We start from the raw sequence: 22,102 nt of genomic DNA, 5'->3' as shown, positions 1-22,102 counted from the left end.
GATTCTTCTGGTTGCCGCAGTACTGAGAATACCGTATGAGAATTTTGCTTAGTCTGTCAATATTCTGTATCTCTACAGCGCCTTTTGGCAGAGGACAAAATCAGCAGTCCATCCCCTAGCCTGCGTATTCATGGTCTAACACCGCTAACTCTGTCACAAACGCCATTAATCGGTCCAACGCCAACTGCTGGCATTTTGTCTGCAAGGTCAATTTTTATAGAGTTGAACAGTCTTTCGTTTCAGATAACCAGGCTCAAGCATTTTAACAACCAAAGATAATCAATGTATTTTCAAAAGGAATATATGTTCCCAAGATAGAAAAATGTTAGCAGATCAGAGACTTACACATATCACTGTAGAGCGCTCGTACTTGTCAGGTACTACTGTGAAATAAATCTTCCATCTTTGATTTTTTTTGTGTGCAGTTGTCTCATCTGTTAAGTTTTTACAGTAAATCCCATCTTGAAAACAGAATTCTGACAATATGTAGAATTTATAAACTGTGTGCAGTCCCACTTGCATAAAACCGAAGGATCCAAATATCAGTGTGAGCAAAGAATTCACACTCATTCCCAGGTGACCATAATAGGCAAGGCGTCAATACGGGTGGTCAAACCCACATTTAGACCACTAAAAGGAGTTAACCAGACTAAGTGCTCAGTACCTGAACATTCCTATTAAGCTGCATATGTGAGCTGATCTCTAGAATATCAAGAAGTTAATCAGGACATTTAAGGGTTTAATGGTGATTCAATAGTTTGCGCACAGGAAAGACACACACCACCCCACGCCAAGGAAATTATTTGGAAGCAAATCAGTAACCACGTTTCCACAAGAGGATAAAAGCAGTGTAAGATGAAATAGAAATCCACAAGTCTGTTTTCAGTTGAAAATACAGTAGCACTGTAGCAATTCCGACTTCCCATTTAATGCCCACTTCACTGAAGTGCTGTGTTGCAAGAGAATTTCAGCTTTTGGAATACAAGTTTCCATTTTTCTGCCAAGTTAGCATTACCACTAGTAATACTCTTCTTCAGTTACACACAAAAAAGTAAATATTTCACCCCTTTATACAATATACAATTACCTAAACTTTGTTGAGCAGATTCCAAGTGAAAGAATTCCCTTTCTGTCTTAGCCCTTTAAAAAACATCCTAACACTATTTTAAGAGCAGTTCAGAGATCACTAGCAAAACACTAATCTTTGCTTCTTGAAATGATTTTCAAAACCACTTTCAACACAAATACATGTGTACGACAAAAGCACATAAACTGCACTGTGTTACACCTAGCTCCAACCCTGCTCAGTTTAACGTGTTCAAATATCACGACACACACATCAGTCCTGGATTGTTCAGTCTGTTTCTGTAAGCAGCCAAACCAAACGCACCGTTGCAGCAATTGCTGCTATTTGTTCACACTAGTTTTCCTAAAGCTGCTAAAATATACACTTCCCTCTGCCTATGCTCCAACAGGCTAGTACAGAAAAACTGCAGCCACAAATAAATGAGCCATCACTGGACAGAAGCATTTTCAATTATACAGAAAACAAGGAAACTGGCAACTGCATTATATAACGTACCCAGTTCATTTATTTAGATAAATGTAACTGAAATGTGATACAACTTTTTAATTATAGAAGTGTAATAAAAATAAATTCATTGTTGCTGCAATCCTGCAGTTGGAATTCCAAACTTATTCCCATTGTGATTTTCCAGCTACTGTTGAGGTGCAGCGGCACATGATTTAGCTGCTTCTTTCCTAAAAAGAAAAAACTGCACAAGTATTTTGCCAGTTGCAGAATAAAAAAAATATTGACAGATCATATTTATTGTTCCTCACATAATGACTTTAATCTTATTTTTCTCATCTACCAGTCTCATGTAACCCAAACCATCTTTCTTGCCCTCCCCACATCACACAAAACACATCAGAATCCAATTTTGTTGTCAGTCTCCACATCCCAGTGCAAAAGCATCCAAACAGTAACTCTCTCAATTCTAGGCAAACTTTTCATATCCTTGTGTGTGTATATACCTACATCAAGAGTTCACAATTTTGGGATATTTAGAGGGAGTTATCAACAGTTAAGCCTAACATTTAAATTTAACATTTCCCAAAGTTAGATGCGCAGAGTTTTCACTGCAGGGTGTAGGTCTGCTGCGTGTCCTTCACCGCAAGGGTTATAAAGAGGGACCGTGGATCCTTTCTGTTTTTGCGGACTGTGATCTTTCCTCTCAAAGCCTCTCCTGCAAAAGTAAAAAAGGAAATTACTACTCTTACATTACTGAATCATGCACAGCAACAGCAAAAATGCATTACATACCCTTATACTGCATGAGAAGCTGTTCCCAATTAAATGAGGTTTCCTCCATGTTTTCAAAGCTCTAAGCAATGGTTATGACAACAAACCTAAGACAAGCTAACTGCAGTTAAACCTGGTGAGGTGCTGAGTTACGTCTGATGCTTTACTTCTCAGATGACCCACCCAAAAAGCTGATACACCAACTATTTCACTTGTAACTGGGGAAAAACACTGCATTCCCTGGATACACTAACCTCTCTTTGTATCTGGTTGAGCTGGATCTGCACATTACTACCCAGCATTTCCAGGCACGTACGCATTGCAGCTGGACAGGTACCAAGTGCCACCACACTATTTTCCCCCACTCTCCGAGCTTCAAATATCAACTTGTTTTCTCGTGAAACAATATGTAACATCTTTAAATTCTTGAACACAGATTTCCATCCATGAAGTAAGCAAATTATTAGCAGTAATAAAACAGTATAAAAAAGCAAAATTGCTAGTCCATAAAATACAATATTGCATTATTCCTTTGCTGAACTCTCCAACTTAAACACCTCACTACCATCAACTTTGAGCAAAATCAAGTAACCATAAAAATCTTCCACTTCCTCCTGCTTATGCCATGTGGTTCGTATTTGCACAGCATTTGGTTCTAATTAGGTAAGGTTTTTATCTGGCAGGAAACATTAACACAGAAATCTTCACAGCATTTCAAGTATACACATTATTAACAGCAAGTTTCATTTTAACAAACTCTCAGGTTTTCTTGACCGTACCACTTCACATACACATGCTTCAGCTAAAACCAGAGAGAACACTCTGACTCTGACACAGAAGGAAAAAGCTGAGACACATCTAGAGAGGCGCATCTCCCACTTTTGGTGTTACTGGATTTTAGTAAAAGCTTTTGTCCTAGAGAAATTCCAGGCCTTGACGTTTCTGTGTAATATCCTGTCCTAGCCTGGTTCCATCCCAATGGCAGCTACAGCTCCACAGCACACTGAGTACTCCCACACTTATTCCTTAACATAATTCAAAGGTCTGTTCTAGCTTTTAAAAGCACTTTCAGATTCTGAAATAAGTGAGGAGAAAAACTAAACCTGCTGTGCCTACTTCAGAACTTGTGTATACTCTAAGGCACTTTTCACACACAAGATAGATCATGAAATCGGACTTACAGATCCAGAAATAATCTCCTAACAGCCCACTTCATCGTCAAGCAAACGTACTCCGTGGATCAGATGTGAAAAGCCTTTATAGCTATGCAACCTTTTGAAACTTTATGCAGGACTAAACAAAGGGACAATGAACCTATTTCTCTATAGGCACAGCTGTTCTTAACTTTTTTCCCTGCATCTATGATCCTAGTAAGAAGATGATATTAGAAAACTACATGTACAGACGTTAGGCACTCCAGGAACTGATTCATGCTATACAAAGTTAAGACAAGCCTTACAAGTTTGTATCCGTCATGTTAAAGTCACACAAACTGAAATCCATAGTCAATTCCAACTAGTCACAGGATTTACTATTTGCTTATTTGAAAGCTTTACTTAAAAAGCAATTTTGAGAGACCAAGCTTTCAACAAGGTTCTTGATTTCCAGATACTTAAGGAGCTACTTTAACAATATTCATATTTTTGAGTATTAAGCACAAATTTACTGAGAAGGCGGTACAGAAGAACATTAAAGAGAATTTAGTTTTCTTATTAGCTTTCCTCTGCTTCCCCCAAACTTCATCCCATGTGCCCCAAAAAAGCCAGCAAATTCCATGGTCCCTGCGCAGTGCTGTGAGATTCTTCCAGCCTTGCATGCCTGATGGGGAAAGCAAGGGGGGCAACAAAAAAAAAAGGTTCAGATCTCTGCAGAGTAAAGGTATGGAAAGAGTTTCATAGATTTCCCTAAACCGTACACAACTGACATTTGGGCTACATCGTCCCCACTAAATACCGAAGAGAGGTTAATAAACTTCAGAAACATCGGAGTGGCTGTAAATCTAGTACTAGAAGAATTTAGCTTCAAGTCTTTTGTTCCATGGAAAGAGAAGAACAATCAAGAGGTAAAGAAATGGAAACAAACTGCAGCCTCATCTGCAAACACAAATTTCTTTGTTGATATAGACATACATGACCGAAAATGTTAATGCTATGTATGTAGGAAAAGATTACTTTTCAACATCTCGGTGTTTGAAATATTTATGTACATGACAGTTTCAAGTATGTATGTGTGGAAAACGGCTCCCCGATTTTGGCATCTAGACTAAAAGCCTGAAGTCAGAAGGTATCAACATCCCTGCAAGTAGAAATGACTAGATTTATGTGGTTTTTGAACTACCTAAACATTTCTAGTACTTTGTGCATCACAGATTGTTTCAAGCTCAGATTAGCAGACAAATGATTTCAGATACAAAAATAACTAAACCACAGTTTTGAAAAGAGCTCAAGATACAACCCAGAAGTTGAAACCAAATACATTCAGGTTAGTATTTTATATCTTATTTAATTACAAATATGTGAAATTCAATGGCCTGGACTGAAGAGAGGTAGAACGGATTTTTAATTTTTAAACCTGACAACGTGAGAAGTTTTTAAATAATGTCACATTTATGTTAGAAAAAATAAAAGTTTAAGCCAACTGCATTAACATTTTCAAGTAAGGTATCTGAAATTATGTGCCCCAGCAAGAGACTAATTTTGAAGTTGGAGGACCTTCACCTTCTAAATCACAATGGGGGGACTAAAAGAATCGGGAAACTTTCTTCGGTGGCCTTTAGTCAGACACTCAGAACGTAAGTTACAGCTCAGATTTTTATGCAACTTACACATCATTGCAAAAGCTCTGGAATGACAAATTCTGTTCCGATAGCCTGGCTCTGGCTTGACGACCAACATGTACATTGTGTTCTTTTTATCTTTAGGAAACTACACACTTGGTGAATAGTCTAATATATGAAGAAAAAAAATCCACAAATACAGATGTTGCTCATATTGCAAGCAAATATTACCTATACAGGGTTTTTAGCCTTGTTTTTAATGAGCTTACTGAGCAGCTGTCTCTTAATGTCACTATGCTTTCATGAAGATTGCTGCTTGCGGTTACTAGGAAAAAAAAACTAATCTCAATTTATTTTCAGTCCTTAGTAAGACCTGCAATTTAAGTTGTATTTGTAAAAATTTAGGAAGCAATTGCTGAGCCACTTCATACCATCATTTTAAAACCACAAGAACTAGATCTAAACAGGTGACTCTACTGAACACATTCTAGGAGGGCATGATCTCCATCTACAGCAGTAAATTCTCTTCTTAGCCTTCCATTCAGCGTCCCTGGCCCCACTCATCTTCATCCCTCACACCAGCCACATCCACTGTTACTACTTTTCCATCTCACTGGATCCAAAATATCTCGCAGCTATTCACTACTTACTATGATTTTTAAAAGCTATTGTTTATGTTCTGTCAAAAAGCCAACATTTCCAATATTCTTGTTACAAAATGAAAACAAATAGCAATTTGAAAACGAAACAGGTTTCAAATTCAGTAAGAATTTTAGAATTCTCCATTTGGCACTATTCTCAGTTGCACCCACAAACAGTAAGCCAACACAAGATCCACATTATAAATAATAAATACAGGACGTTTTGTCAAAGGCTGCAGTATAAACATCAAAGAAAGCTTTTCAACAAGAATGACTGTAGTACCAATACTGTACAGAAGACAGAAAGAATACACATATTCCTTGAGAAATTTCTTTCATAATTTAACAGTTAGAGATTCCACTTCAATTCCTGTGCAGCTTTATTATTAGGACACAAATAACTGACAGAATACTACACAATTTTCAAAGAACTGCGAAAATGGTTTCACAGATTATTTAAACAGAAACAGATTTGCCAGGTAGAAGGCCAAGGTAAAGAAAAAAGTCCATTACAGCTTCTCTCCAGCTAGGAAGTTGAACCTATTTCGAACATACAGATTTTCAGAACTGCTACAAGACGAGTTATTTGATGTATTTTAACTTGCTATAACAACAATTTTTAGAACATTCAGTAAGCCTAAAGAGCCTCTGAGAACTAAAATTCCATGATTTAAATTAGTCCAGTCTTACCACTTAAAATATGAATACAAGGCAATAAAATATATGAAATAAGTCTAAACATAATTTCATAAATTGTAGCTGACTTCATAGAACAGAACCCTCAGATTCTGTTTGTAAAGGCAGTTAATGAAACAAAGCATTCCCTTTTTCTCAGCTATTCTTATGCAGTAACCACATGAAATCTGCCTCTCTAACCAGCCTTTCCTGAGGGCTGAAGCAAACAACAGCAGTGCAACCAAGTAACAGAAAGGCAGTTCTGAACAATTAATCAATGTCATGTAGATAGAAAGTGACTGATGTTTTTTCACCATTCTGCTGTCCTGTGAGCTGCCCGGAGGAAGCTGTCTCTGGGACTCAGCTGCTTCACCTTGCTCTTATCACGCTCAGCTGAATGCAAGTAAACCGCACAGTGCCACTGCAGTTTGATTAGGACAAAACTGAATCCATTACAACCCCCTTCCTGCGTTTTTATTATCCCTTGGGGAGTCCTGAAATTTGTCCCCAAAAAGAAAAAAACAAAAGAATTCAGCAGAAGTGCCGCACAAGCTCGCTAGCACAGGAAAAAATGCATCCCTAGGTCCATACTGACCCACTGCCAAATACTACACCTCTGATCACATGCTCTACAGTACACCCTATAAAGTGTGCTCTGAACGCTCAAAATAGTTTATTTTGATTCTAAACTCCACCGTCAGCGAAGCTGTAGGCAATTTTATCTTTCCCCTGTGTTTGTACAGTACGATTATATACCGGGCAAGCCTGCAGGTTGTGAGTGAAGACATTTCTCAGTGCAAGAGCCCTATCACCAAGAGTATTTAGGCCCAACAAATCATATTTTTCAGTCTATAACTTGATTCATCTGAAAGGATTTGACTGAACCCAAAGACTGCATGCAGTGTCCTGCATACACATCTGTAACATCTACTTAAAGCTCAAAATGATCCACAGCGATGAACTTGTAATGTGAAGAATCACCCTGCCTTTCAATACAACCTGGTGTCCCCTCCCTCTCGGATTATGATAAAGATTGAAAGAGTCACTGAAGGTAGCCAGCAGTCATGATCTTTCAGATTTCCTTCTTTTCTACCTGTGGAAGAGCTTTATGAAGCCAACAGTTAGACAAGTAAAAACATGATATGCTTTCATGCTGCTCTTTATTCTGACCCCTTACAGAAGACCTCACTGGAATTGTTTCAGACAACGGCTCAGAAACTGCAGTGGATTTGGGCTAAAGACACCTTAGCTACTGAACAGCTGACAAGAAATATCTTTACAAATCCCCTCCACTGCAAACCCACAAGCTTCCAAGTGGTAGTCATACATGCCTTCACTGTCACACAATAGTAAGCTTTGACACCACTCTTCATGATAAGGGTGTCCTCCCTTGAGGCTGACAACTTAAACATTATCTAGTTTTCCATTCCAGTTTAGACTAACTGGACTCACTATATCATGCAACTCTGAGGTCTAGCACGTAACTGAAAATACCCCAAGTCTCAAAAATGTTACTCCGGAAGAGCTGGCTAGAAAGTAGTTTTCATATACCATCTATCTTCCGAAAATGAAGAACAACAGAGTGGCTTGAGAGCAGCCCTGAGGAGAAGGACTTCGGGGTACTGGTGGATGAGAAGCTCAACATGAGCCGGCAATGTGCGCTTGCAGCCCAGAAAGTCAACCATATCCTGGGCTGCATCAAGAGAAGTGTGGCCAGCAGGTCGAGAGAGGCAATTCTGCTCCTTTACTCCGCTCTCGTGAAACCCTACCTGGAATACTGCGTCCAGCTCTGGGGCCCCCAACATAAGAAGGACATGAATGTGTTGGAGCGGGTCTAGAGGAGGGCCACAAAGATGATCAGAGGGCTGGAGTACCTCTCCTACTAGGACAGGCTAAGAGAGTTGGGGCTGTTCAAGCCTGAAGAAGAGAATGCTCCGGGGTGACCTTACAGCAGCCTTCCAGTACCTGAAGGGGCCTACAGGAAGGATGGAGAGGGACTGTTCAGAAGGGTGTGTAGTGACAGGACAAGGGGGAACAGCTCTAAACTAAAAGAGGGCAGATTTAGATCAGATATTAGGAGGAAATTCTTCACCATGAGGGTGATGAAACACTGGAACAGGTTGCCCAGAGAAGCTGTCGATGCCCCCTCCCTGGCAGTGTTCAGGGCCAGGTTGGATGGAGCTCTGAGGAACCTGGTCTAGTGGAAGATGTCCCTGCTCATGGCAGGGGGGTTGGAACCAGATGATCTTTAAGGTCCCTTCCAACCCTTACCATTGTAAGATTCTATAAAATCATCTGTGGTGGGACCAAGAGCATTCCCCTTAAATCCAGTAACTTATCTTAATCCTCCCATCCATCTTCTTAAACGGCAGGCACCTGCAGCTGTACACAGACTGCCACCTTCCCCTTTGGCCACTTCTCTTGCCGAATCCCCAACCCAGGAGATCCAATGAGCAGTTCCTGTATGGAGCAGTAATCGCTGCCTTTCAGTAACATCCATCCGACCTGCGACACCCTTCTTCCACCAGCTGGCTACTTTTACAAACTATCAGCTGTTTACCAACTCCTTTCTGCTACATCACTGTTCGCCCTCTCCTGAAACTATGTTGAGGTTCGGCCTTTCCCTTTCATCCTCTGAGTATATTCTTGGAAGAGTTTTTATACCAAACTGGCATGTTTCAACTTCCCAAGACAAACTGTGAACTAGGCTGCTGCAGAGAAGTCTACACAGCCAGCTGAGTAAGGTAAGACAGCCTCATATGGCTGCCTAAGATAACGTGCACACCCTGCTAGTGATCGAGATTCCCAAGGTAGCTCAGATACCAGAAATATTTGCCACAGGGAACTGTGAAGGCCAGATACATGGTCCTCCAAAATCCACGTCTTCCTGTCTAGATGCAAAATTTCTATTATCTTTCAACAGGATAAAACAGCCACAGAAAGAGATTCTCTCAACTTAGTGCCGAAATACACACATATGCATGTTTCTGAAAAGTCAGCAGGATGATTTTAAACTGCAGATTCCAAAAGATATAGCATAAGACATGCAAGATTTAGTTGGATGTCGAAATCCAAGTTTTAACAATTAATAGATTCTAAAAGCAAGCATCCTTTTTGGAGGTATCGCTTGTAAGTAAACAAGTAACAGTGTTCTACAAACACCATGTTGCAGCTGTAGACAGGCAAAACAGACAGTAAAATCTCAATTAGGAACCAAATTATCCAACTGGGAGACACAATATTGAAGTATTTCAGTATTAGATCAAAACATTCAGACAGATTAATTGTGCCAGCGTTGTTTTCCTACTTTAATAACATTCTCTAGGTAGACAAATTAGCATTTTTTAGTTTGTAAATCTATGAACAGTTACCCAATTACGGAGACTGGAAAGTTAAAGATAATCAAGGATTTTACAGGGGCTTAGTCATGTGAGTTCTTCAGTTTTGCTGCACTAGCCCCTTTTAGCACCACAGAAAAACAAATCAAGGTTTTATTTCCACTGCAATGCAATATCAAGAACACAAAATGCCGACAATATGCTGTTTTATTGCTAATAAGATTTGCTTGTACACAGATCTGGGTTTTAACTTAATGCATCGTTACTGAAAAGATTCTGTGGGCCCTCTAAAATATTTTTTTCTAAGCATTTTATTTATTTAGTAAATCCTTCAGACAAGCAAATGAGAATAATATACTATAAATATTTTTTATTTATGAAACTTATCAGGAATATTTCAAAGAAAGGAAGCGACTCATGTTTGGAGCATGAATAAGAAAAAGATACTGTTTTGGCATCTCAGTTTTCAAAACAAAGACATTTTCAAGCTATTAAAAGCGCTGCTAAGTGAAGCCTTGTACTCTGCAGGGAGTCTACAATGCAATACCCTTTTGTCTGAGAAAACCCAGCTTTTCTGGCAATAAAGTATCATCTGGCCTCTTCATCCAGTTTCTTTAATTTTGCTGCGTGCTAAGCAGTTAAAGCACATCCAACACGTGACGCTACTTTGTTTTACTTCACTGTACATCAGCCTCAAGTCTCTTGTCACAGTCTGTGAGGAGGAAAACCAGCTTTTCGGAACACCTGAGTACTAAGAGACTATCCCCCACTCAGGCATTAAATCTAAACCAAATAAACAGGAACCATCCATTAAAACTATACACAAAGCTGTCTACCATAGTTAGGCTCTACCATAATTAGGCATCAAGCTGAAATTCAGTGGCAAATCAGAAGGGTTAATTAGGTGCAACTTTTATTGCCTCACTCTCCAGATCTCTGGATTTAGACTGAGCATCTCCCATTCCACCTTGGAGAATCTGCAAACACTGCACACCCAGCGCGCAATGCGGCAGGAACGGCTTGTAACGGCTTGATTCTGTTATCGCTAGATTAGAGATCAAAACATTCAGTCATTTTTGTGGCTGAGAAAATAGATCTATTTTTACAATAAATAACCTGACATCAAACGACTGAGAAAATTAGCTAATTCATACCGCAGAACAAAACAACTTTGCCATGGCATAAAGGAGTCTTTTCCTGTTAAATACTCAACAGGTTCAAAGATCTGTAAGCTCAACCTCTTTTACAAAGCAAATCCAAATACAATCAGTGCTTTATAACTACTTCAGGCACATCCTCAAAAGCCATAAAGCATCTGACAGAGACTTCAAGTCAGCCTTACTGTTTTACTCAGAATTGGCAATCTGAGGGAAACATTCTTCTTTACTGGGGAAAAAAAAAATCCACCATCCTGTCTGAAAGGTGCTTTCAAAACAGGAAAACATTTTAAATGCATTTTAGACCACCAAGTTCCTCTTTCACAACGTATTGAAACATTGAAAGCAAATGCCATTGTGGGTACATCGGTCAGATTATTGCAAGACTCAAATAATATTTCTATTTATTTTCCAATACTTATTAAGAGCTTGTCCCAACCCAAACAATACATTTAGACACAAGTGGGTTACCTTCATTCTATTTCCCAGTGCCATACATTTCTTATCCTAAGAATTTATACTGAGGATCGATGAATAGGGACAGACATAAAGGGTGAGGCTTTCAAATGATGCAAATGTATTTAATCTAACACAGTTACTTTTTTCTTCAGTTAACCTGCATTGGAAAAAATGCATCTGAAGACAAAAATATTTCCCCAAAAGCTAAGTACGCTCGGAGCAGATCTCAGTTCAACACGCCAGGCAGAAACAATACATGGTAAAATGGTAACAAGCAGTGCTAATGCATTAACAAGTGACAGATGAGAAACAGCTGGAAGTGCAACTTCACACATACTGCAAAAGAAATTTGAGCAGTTAAGCTGGTAAAATGGAAAGTGAAAGACTGAAGAAATCAAAGAGTATGGTTAACCACAAGTTACCAAGATGAGTATTTCGGTTACTATTTTTACAAGGGAAAAAAACCCAACATCAACAAATGGAAGAAATCTGTAGAGTAACATATCTTGAGGAAAAAATATTTTTGGAACAATGAAGGAGAAGGATCAGAGAGAATGGTTTTTCAAAAAAAAAAAAAAAATCACCTAAATTAAACAACATTCCTATGTACATATCAGGAAACACTCTCTGCCCTGATGGGCTTATGTCATCCATGAACAACAAATATCCCACAGAAATGAAAACTGGGATTACAAAGGAAAAGCAAATCACATCAAAAGCTTCTCTCAGAACCTTCTCTAACACTAGAAATAACAGGTAGAGAATCCTAGATTAAAGTGGTAATTTCATGTAAGATATAAAACCAGACAGAATGGGTAAAAGGATGGGCAAGAGGAACTTAAGAGAAGGAAATGGGTAGAAAGAAAAGAGAAGCACAGCTATACAAGATTTGTTATGGGAATAAATTTAAGAAATATGACCTATTAAAGATAAAGGAAGGAGTTACAGCAAAAGTGATCTTGAAGGTCAACTGAGCTGTGTTCACTGCTTCAAAGCACACCTTTCTGCAATTGTCTTCAGAAAGTCACCGCACCTAGACTAGAATTCTAGAGCCAGGCACACCTCCCAGTAATTTCACACTTTTGGTAAACCTCAAATGATCTATGTAATATTAAATAATGGGCACATTTTAACAAATGTCATTGCACTTAAAAAAATTTCACTTCACAATCTATGACATTGAAATTTAATGAGTTGCAGCAAGGAGACCTTAGCCAGCCTTGTCTGGAAGGAGAAACTGAACAGAACATAAGCCACGTACAAACGCACCAATGCATATGTACATCCCAAGGAGTGACAGGACCTAGGAATATGCAAATAAAATTATTTAAGAATAAAAAGTCAAAGCATAAAAGAGAGAAATGATTTGTCAGATAACATAGACCATAGTGGCTTTAGGAAAGAAACTCCTGGTATAAAGTTGTCATGACTGATAGCTGGAAGAGGCAACTGCAAAAGTGGTTTAATTGAGCACAGATGCTGCTTCCACCATTGCACATTCCTAATCAGGTCTGTTAAGTGACACAATATTCCATCTACCTCAACACTTCTCTATAGTATCTCTAAGCTTCTTGACCTCAGTTTCTTTTGCAGCATCCACTTAAGTTTTTGTACACTTTCTCCCCATATGTCTGGTCTATTTATAACCTGTTCAGGTTGGGGCCATGCATTACCATGAGTTTATTAACCAACCAGCAGAAAGAAGGCCCACTTCGAGGTTCCTCCCTTGGTCCTGCTAGTCTGTGAAGAGAAATAGCCCTCAAAGACAACTATTTCATCATTGGGTAAGAATTCAACAGTGGTGTGTAAACATCTAGTGGTTTAAGTGGACAAAAATAAAAAATAACAAAACAGCATAAAACTATAACAACTTTATTTTCTTTGATTATAAAAAGACTAGGAGGGTCTGAAAGAAAGTGCAGTTCTACAGGAGTAAGAGGGCAAGACATAATTCTTGCCTTGTTGTATGTCCATCTTCTTGCATCACTACCCTGTGACAGTCACGGACATATTTCTGTCTCCATAAAGCAAGGAACATTTGACTACTTGCATAGAAATGTATTTTCAAGACTTATCAAATAGAACTAAGTAAAATCACTAACAAGCATAACCTTCGTGTTCAAAACCTTACTCCAGCAATTTATCATTTGAATTTTGGGTTATCCTTGATGACAACAAAAGCCTTTTCACTTGCATCAAATTCCAGGTGAAACATATTACAGTACTTAGCCATTTTATAAAAATTTACAGTGTATCAAAATAACATCTTCCATATTTCAGTGGATCCAAATTCATGGCTGTGAGTTCTTTGAAACTGTTTTCAATTTACAGAGTATTCTCCCACAGTGCCAGGTATGAAACCCATACATATATTCATGATCCATTTAACAAACACAGCGTAGTTCACGAGTGCTACAAAAAATCCTGTGCTATCACTTGATAAATATCGTACTTAAGAACATTAGTAATGTTAAAATTCAGAGAACCTTACTAGCGGTGTTCTGGTCTTATATTTTTCTGCCTCAGAAATGTTTTGATACACAAGTTTTCTCATCAAAATTACAGTACAGAGCTAAGTGTAAGGCATGTGCCCACTTACATATATGCATTTACATGTCTTTTAACATTATTGTGTAGAATATAGATAGATATTTCCCAATGCTTTGCTCAGACAACAAAATCTCTTTAATAGCAGCCGAAAGACTTGTTCACTAGTTCTTTATAACACATAATTCTTAAAATATTTCAGATTTAAAATTAATGATAATAGTAGTGTAACACAACTAGCATTGCACCACAACTCAATTTAAACATACCTGCTTCTACAGGAATTGGTTTCTCCAGGAGAAAAACTGTCTGTTTCCAGTGTGTTTTGGTACACTGGGGACCAGTTGAAAACAAGACCTGCAATGGAAGAGTTCAAGAGTTTGATTAAGAACAACATTTTTTATATCACATCACATCAATCAATTACCAAACATACATGCACATGATGTGTTTGCTGCAGCACTGCCAAACACCCCGAGGCAGAGTAAAATATAAAAACACCCTAATCTCTCAGACATTTTAAAAATGGATAACCCCAGATACTCACCTTGTTGTGACAGTTCTTCTCAAAAAATATATCAAAATAACCTGCAACTGCCTATAAAAAAAAGAGGAAAACGCAAATATGAGAAAAGAATAGTAACCCTCAAGAAAAAAAAAGTCTATCATTACTATATACATTTATTGGGATTTCTACTCCTTTTCAAGATTTAATAACAGGAACAAGCTTAGATTTATGCTTTCAAGCCTGCTAGAAATCCTAAGACAAAAAAAATGAGCTGTCATCACACCTCTACTCTACTCCAGAACATTCAGCCCACTCTAACTGCCTTTTATTACATATCAAATTTTAGTCGAGTTTCCAAAATAACCCACACACCCTAACTGCAACTAGAATTACATATGAGAAAACAGCTTTTCAGATGTGCAAACCTACAAGCAAAAAATTCAGTCCTCGTACTGTACGGCCCCCACAACCCTCACTGAATACACACTGAGTACAAGCGATTCTGCATGGCTGGTGCACTCTTGGTGTAGCTTAACATTTCTTTCCATAAAAGCTCCTCGTGAACAGAGGTAGAGCATAACCAGGCAGGGAGTATTTTTCTTCCTCTGCTACACACACAGATAAGGAAGAAGATCCACAAATGCCTTGTGCTGGCCTTTTCAGGAGTTAATAACTTCTAGCAGTAACTCGCCATCGGACTCCTCAGAACACTTCCTCTGTCCCTCCCGCCACCCCATTCCCAATTTCAAAGAGCCTCTCTCTTCAGTGCGTAATTCATTAGCGGGACTTGTCTTCCAGCTTGAAGAGGAAAGCAAATACAAAATGTCTGCACACAAAACAGTACACCGACATTATTAGTTACACAGTCTTTTAATACTGGCCTGCTTTTTTTGACAAAAAAAAGTCTTCCGAGAGTCCCAGAAATTCAAAGAATTCAAATAAAGAACTGGAAGATGCTAATAAAAGACCACCCACTCCACAGTTTCACCTCTGAAATCCTGTCCATGCTCACCTTTATTTGCTTTCCACTGTCTCCCACAAAAAGGCTAACGCACATCAGACCACAGGCCCACGGCAGTTACGCTTCTCTGTTGTATGTCAGCCCAAAGAAATGACCCAGAGCAGAGCTTTTGAGTAACTCCAACTACAGCATATGATAATGATAGCTAAACCATTCTAAACCATTCTGGTATTTTTCCTCTCTAGTCTAAACCCAGAACAGATTTCACCAACGCGGTGGAGAACACAAGACATTACAGGAAGTAAGCCTGTGTTAAACCACCTGTGTTAGCTTGTCAACGAAGGGCACTCCAGAGAAGGCTGGCAAGTTCCAAATTCCAATGTGGGCAAATACTCTTCAAAAAAAAAATGAACCGAGGAGACACTGAGGGACCTTCAAGACAAATGAGCAGCAGCTGTTGGAAACAGTGACTCTTCCATCCCTTAAGTCTTATCGCTCAATGCTGAGAATCTCATTCCCAAGTGAATTACAGCCTTGTCTCTAATATGCCTTTTTGAGTAAAGGCTGAGAAGGTTTTGACAAAATTTTATTGACTCATCAGACTACTTTTATTGATGCACAATCTCTTCTGGACATTAGTCAGAGATCTACTAAGTCATAAAAACATTTTTCAATCAGGTCAATACTGTTGATACGCTTACATATAAGACCTAGGATAGACCTAGGACATGATTAGTGGAGAAAGAAAAATGAGGTTGGGACAACAAAAACACATTAAGAATTGAGGGGGGAAAAAAAAATTGGCTTCCAGAGAAAATGAGACATTCAAGCTACATTTTGGACCAGAAAGCTAAAAGCTCCAAGCAGACACACCATAGCTAAGGTGGCTGTAATTATCTACACACCTGGTACCAAGAAGTAACAGAAACACCCTACTTGCTACCCTGAGAAAACATCCCCAGATTAGCATTTTTCAGGGATCAAGTTCAGGCTGAAGAGAAACTGCAGTTACAAGCAAAGCAACTGTCCCCTGCTATTTGCTGCCTCCTGCGGTCTGGGAAACAGGACTGGTACATCCCCAGTAAATGATAAATAACCATCTTGTTCCTTACAGTATCAATGGTTTCCCTAACTGAAACAACCTGAAACATTGACTTTGACTATCTAAATCAAGAGGTAGTAACAGTAATTCTTACACTTCAAAGACCACCTTATACAGAGCTGCAAGGATTACAGAGTTCGAGGGCCCTGGAGAAGGGGAGGCTGAGGGGAGACCTTTTTGCTCTCTACAACTGCCTGGAAGGAGGTTGTAGCAAGGTGAGCGTCAGTCTCTCCTCCCAAATAACAAGTGATAGGCCAGGAGGAAACCACCGCAAGTTGTGCCAGGCAAGGTTTAAATTGGATATAAGGAAAAAATTTCTTCACTGAAAGGTTTATTCAGCACTGGAACAGGCTGCCCAGGGAAGTAGTGGAGTCGCCATCCCTGGGGTATTTAAAAACTGCGCAGACGTGGTGCTTAGCGACATGGCTCAGTGGTGGACTTGGCAGTGTTAAGTTTATGGTTGGACTCAACGATCTTAAAGGTCTTTTCCAACCTAAATGATTCTATGATTCTGTGTTGCTGGATTCTGTGTTGATTCTATGATTCTATGTTGCTCCTTATGAGAGCTTGCAAAGGCAACCTTACCAATTCACTTAGGAAGAAGGAAATTAAAATTCTATGATTCTGTGTTGCTGGCAAAGTATTGGAGGATTCAAAGCTGCAACACAGTTCTAGTTATTTCTCCTCTCAATGCTTTGTGAAAACCTTTACATAAAACATTACAATTTCTGCTCCTACATGAAGCAGCAGGAAGTCTTCCCTGAAAGAGCTATGAAAAACTAAAATCTCCGACTGCACTACAGAAGCCTATTTCAATACTACCAAATGCAAGTGCTAAAAACCCCTAAATGAAAACAACCCCACCCTCATGGTATATTAGTGTAAGCCTTGCACCACTACAGAAACGATCTGGTACCCCACATTGATGTCTCGGGAAAAGAGGAAAAAAAAAGTCAGAAGTCAAGTACATGCAGATGATGATTTCCATAATTTTATCTACAATCACTAGTCCTGTATATTTAAAAACAAAATCTCACCAATCTAAAAACCTACACAAATCAAAGTTGAAATACCTCATAATACAAAACCAGCTACAAAGTTGTGGGGTTCGGTTACTACCTTCTTCTGAGGAATTTATACCTTTCCTTACATTTTAACTTTTTTTTTTATCCATTCTTGTTGGTGGGTTTATGCTGAAATGCACAATGAATAGCTTTTACATATAAGTACATTTAAGTGAAATAATTCCGTAAAAGTGAAGTTCAAAACGTTTTCCTTTCATTTCATTTTTGAACACTACTACAAATCGCAGTAGCTGTAAGAGTCAACCACAAACTTCTATTAAATACAGCAGTAGCTATAACAGTTAAGCATAAACTTCTATTAAATATGCAATACGACAAATAAAGACATTTCCAATGTTTACAGCTTGAAGGAAGACGAAGTCCTCCCTTCTTCTTGTAAAATTTAAGACATGCAGCTAAGCAGCAAAATATCAGGAAAAAAATCACAAGTGGCATACTAGAAACAATCACAGACACAAGCATATTAAAATGGCATCTAGGGCTGGCCAGACTTCTATTACAGGTGGCATATTTTTTACAAGCAGGTAAACTGAAGAAAAGGAACACGTAAATAACGCCCCCACAAATTCTAGACGATGTTTTACAACTACTGCCTTGGTTTTGGTTTTTTTTTAAGCTTAACGGTAACAGTTATTTCTTCCATTGCAGTTTTCCTCATCTTTTTGCTCCACCTTTGACAGCTCATTTACAACTTCACCAACGACTAATCAGTAAGAACTTAAAGCCTTCTCTGGAAGAAGCTTTCAAGTGCCAGTCTCCTGAATACCATGAAAGCAGAAAACAAAAATAATGACTTCTAAACTAGTAATAAATAACTGCAACTCCAGCCTGACACATGCTCTAGCCTCAAAGGATGTTAAATATTAGAAAACACTGCAGAAATATTATTCTTCCTGTTCTCAAATAAATTGCCAGGAGAAAAGCAGAGCTACGAGTACAAAAACTCCAACCCCAGAACAAAGTCTCTGTATTTATCCAGGGAATTAAGAAGGTTAAATAAGGAACTAAGGAAACTTTTAGGAATAAATGTACATTACTGAGATCGTAATCTAAATGTCAACAAAGAGTTCACTCAACTAAGAATAAAATAAGCCTGAAATTACCATAGCAGCCACTAAGTTCCACCTGATTTTGTCAAACCCAGGTTTTGATGAAGAGTTCACGCAAAGTAGTTTAAGGTCTTCATCCATCACTGAGGGTTTCTAAGGTGTTCGTGCAAACATACCAAAAAAAACCTGTAAATGAAGCACGTCCTTCCAGTAAGATCCACTTGTCTTCAACATTTTTTTCTTCCCTCCCGGATAAATTACTTTGAGCCTATGTTTTTCCCCCATTTATTCATGTAACATGTACCAAATACATTAAGACCACAAAAAGCTTTAACATATGTAATTGATGAATATTACTACATATTATTTATAGTCTCCCACTTACAGCCCTTAGCTGAAATGGGAAGAGGAGTCTATGTTTTAATTCAAATATATATAAATACTGAGGCTGTTTTCTAAAGAAAATGTCTGGCTGTACATGCAGCATTTTAACAGGATAAAACAAATGAGACTGCCTGACTCCTTATGAGAGCTTGCAAAGGCAACCTTACCAATTCACTTAGGAAGAAGGAAATTAAAAATTATCATCATCGTTATCACCTACAGTGAGTAATTTATCATTCTTGCTCTTCACTAGTATTGTGTTCCAACAGTGAGTGGCTACAACAAATACAATTAGACAGCTGGCCACAGAAGTGGGAGATAATGTGCTTTTGATGGAGTTTATCCAAGCATGGAGATGGAATGTTTGTCATCCACACAGCAGAGCTGATGCATTTTTATCACAGGGAAAGAAACCCCTGGCTATTAAAATCCAACAATTTTGTGTTTTTATTAAAAAGACTAAGAATCTGGAGATCACTGCAGAGGAGGCTACCAATAATCAAATAAATCAGAAGCACAAATCCTGTGCTACAACATGACAGAGTAGTCTGTCTTTAATCAGAAATCACGCACTCAAGGTGTGTTTAACTGTGGTACCGAACACCAGATTTCCAAGTCTTAGCTTAAAAAATGTAGTTTCTCACCTAAGGCTGGAATTAAAGGCTTATATGCTACCACTTCTTATTGGCTCCCAAATGGAAGATTGGACACTAAGAAATGAAACTATAACATTTAAGAAGATTTTAACAAGCAATGATCTTTCCTTAGTCAAAATAATTTTCTCCAGTCAACTCAACTTCACTTTTCCTCCTAAAGGTTTTAATACATCAGTCACGTCCTCTGGTTCATTATCCTTCTTTCATCCCCTTCCTCCCTCCCACTTTTTATACACATCCCCTGCTCTTTGACAAGATCTCCTGGGAGCAATGAAGAGATACTGCCATTTTCCTCCCAGGGGATATTGTTATTCAGCTAGGAAAGATCAACCTTGATGGACTCACAGGGGAAATGCTTGCAAACAAAAGAGAAAGTTTGTCAATTGATTTCTGCACTGAGGGTAATCACCATTATATTTTATCTCAAAAGCTCACACAGTGATCAACCTAGAATACAATTAATGGAATATTTTCCTAGCAGCATCTACTAACTGATATTAGCCAGATGTCTCATTAAAATCAGCACTGACAAACCCTAGCTCTTTACCAGGAAAATGCACTTTCACAGGCTAATTAAATTTATTTTTGGCCATTATCTTTGTAAGACTGAAATCAAGTCATCTTGCACTAAAAAGGGCTCTGAAACAATTTCATATAATGATTCCATGTAAGCATTTCATGCCTTGAAAGTCTTCGACCTTTTAAAGTTAAAATAATGATAAATAAACTTAATGCTAAAACATACTACTTTGTGGTAAACCACAGGAGGAATACAAGAAAAATAAAGAGAAGGAATACGTGCTCAGAAAAAAGCCTTGAATCCCCCACAATAACTTCTGAAACACTAAGCACCACATACAAGGTTACATTTAAAATGTTTATTTTTGCTCATTCTTACCGTATTTCTCAGGTTTATTAAGATTTTTTTTCCTAAGACTTCTTTAATTTCTTCAACACCTGAAGAAAAATCTATTTAGAGCATTAAGTATTTTTTTAAGGATATGACCCAATAAATGAATTAGAGGATCATCTGTAACACACTTAGGATGCACAGAGAGAATTCAGGCTGATCTGTTACCAGCATGCCTTAATACCCTGCTAGGGGTTTTTTTTCTTGGTCATATAAAAGTATGAGAGTAATTTAAAATAATTTACAGGTGGAAGGACAGACAAATCAGGTATATGTCAATTAATAAGAGGCTCTTAGGTTTTGGGAACCGCATAGCTCTTCTATTTTGCTTAAGCTCATCGCTAAGTCTGGGCATTGATGTCCATAGTCTATTTATCTAAGAACAGAAAAGCGTTAGCCTATTGTCTACTGAATCGCATGGTTTTCAAACAACCTTTGGTACAATTAAGTGGCACTATCGTACAACCAGATAATTAGCCAAGAGGTCAGCAAGAAGGCTTTCCAAGAGCAAGAACACTGATAATACCTAGAAAGAAGAGAAATATCTATTTCAGGACTCGCATTATCAGTTTTCAGGAAGTAAAAGGTTTGTACATAAGAGTGACAAAGCAAAATGGGGAGGGGGGGGCGCGCGCGGGAATATATAAGGATGAGGAAGATGGTGGCAAGTCCCAAAGGTCAGCATTAGGCTTCAGAGGTTAATCTTCCTGTGCTCCCTCCAGCCAAAGAACAGGAAGAAAAAAAACTCTGCTCCTAACCATCGCCTAGGTGAAGCTTTCCTGCAGCCTTTATGAAGTCCTCCCAGAAGTGTTTACCAGAACAATTTACAAGAACAGAAATAAAGTATGGGGAAATCAAGAAGAGGTTAACTTCCCTGTTGAAATTGAAAATAAACGCAGAATTTTGAACAGTATCTACTAAGGGGGGTGCGGGGAAAGATATAAAGGAAAAACTAAGGTCATATTTTAGAGGTATTTAACATCTTGCCACAGAAGAGAAGTGCAGCCTCTCCCGCCTGAGGGGTTCTGGAGGTGTTCCAAATCATCATCAAAGCAAATGTGACACTGAGTTGGTACAAAGACTGCATTAAGGCTCTGATTCCTGTCAGCTTTTACAGCTTACTGTCCTGTTACCACAGACATGCAAGCAGGGCGATGGGAGGAAGCAACAGACCCTACACAGCTCATGCCTCCAGCATCGCCAGCTGAAAGTTTAGCTCTTCAACAATTAACTCTATGTTGCATACTCCAACTGGGCAGGCCACAACTCTTCTCTGGGAGTACTTGCTAAATGACTTCCATCAGTGCTAAACTTCTGCAAAAACAAGTTCAGCAACAGCAACCATGCATACCATGTAAGAATGCCTACTCTCTACTCCTCTGCACCCACACAGTGCCTTGGCAAGCAGCAGCATGGAAACCCGGCCCCCACAACCCGATGACAGAGCAAACCAGGAGCTGACCCTCAACAGGAGCCACAAAACAACAAGCGTATCACCGTGCACCTATGCTTTCCACTTTGGTTTTTAAAGACAGACCACTTCACAGAG

At 38.7% G+C, this 22,102-nt stretch overlaps 1 protein-coding gene across 3 annotated transcripts in view; it reads right to left on the bottom strand.

Moving 5' to 3' along the window:
* Positions 1-726: 726 nt before the first annotated feature.
* The window catches only part of PRMT3 (protein arginine methyltransferase 3), a 65,773-nt gene continuing 44,397 nt past the window's right edge, over positions 727-22,102 (bottom strand). For all 3 annotated transcript variants that reach the window (XM_075426784.1, XM_075426786.1, XM_075426785.1), the window contains 3 exons: positions 14,446-14,496; positions 14,168-14,255; positions 727-2,249 (listed from right to left, as the gene is read on the bottom strand). In XM_075426784.1, coding sequence (XP_075282899.1) covers positions 2,140-2,249; positions 14,168-14,255; positions 14,446-14,496 — 249 coding nt within the window. In that variant the 3' untranslated portion in view covers positions 727-2,139. The remainder of the gene's footprint in view (positions 2,250-14,167; positions 14,256-14,445; positions 14,497-22,102) is intronic.

Source organism: Opisthocomus hoazin, chromosome 7 (genome assembly GCF_030867145.1).
Source record: "Opisthocomus hoazin isolate bOpiHoa1 chromosome 7, bOpiHoa1.hap1, whole genome shotgun sequence".
Lineage (NCBI taxonomy): Eukaryota > Metazoa > Chordata > Aves > Opisthocomiformes > Opisthocomidae > Opisthocomus > Opisthocomus hoazin.
This window is presented reverse-complemented; position numbering and strand designations above follow the sequence as displayed.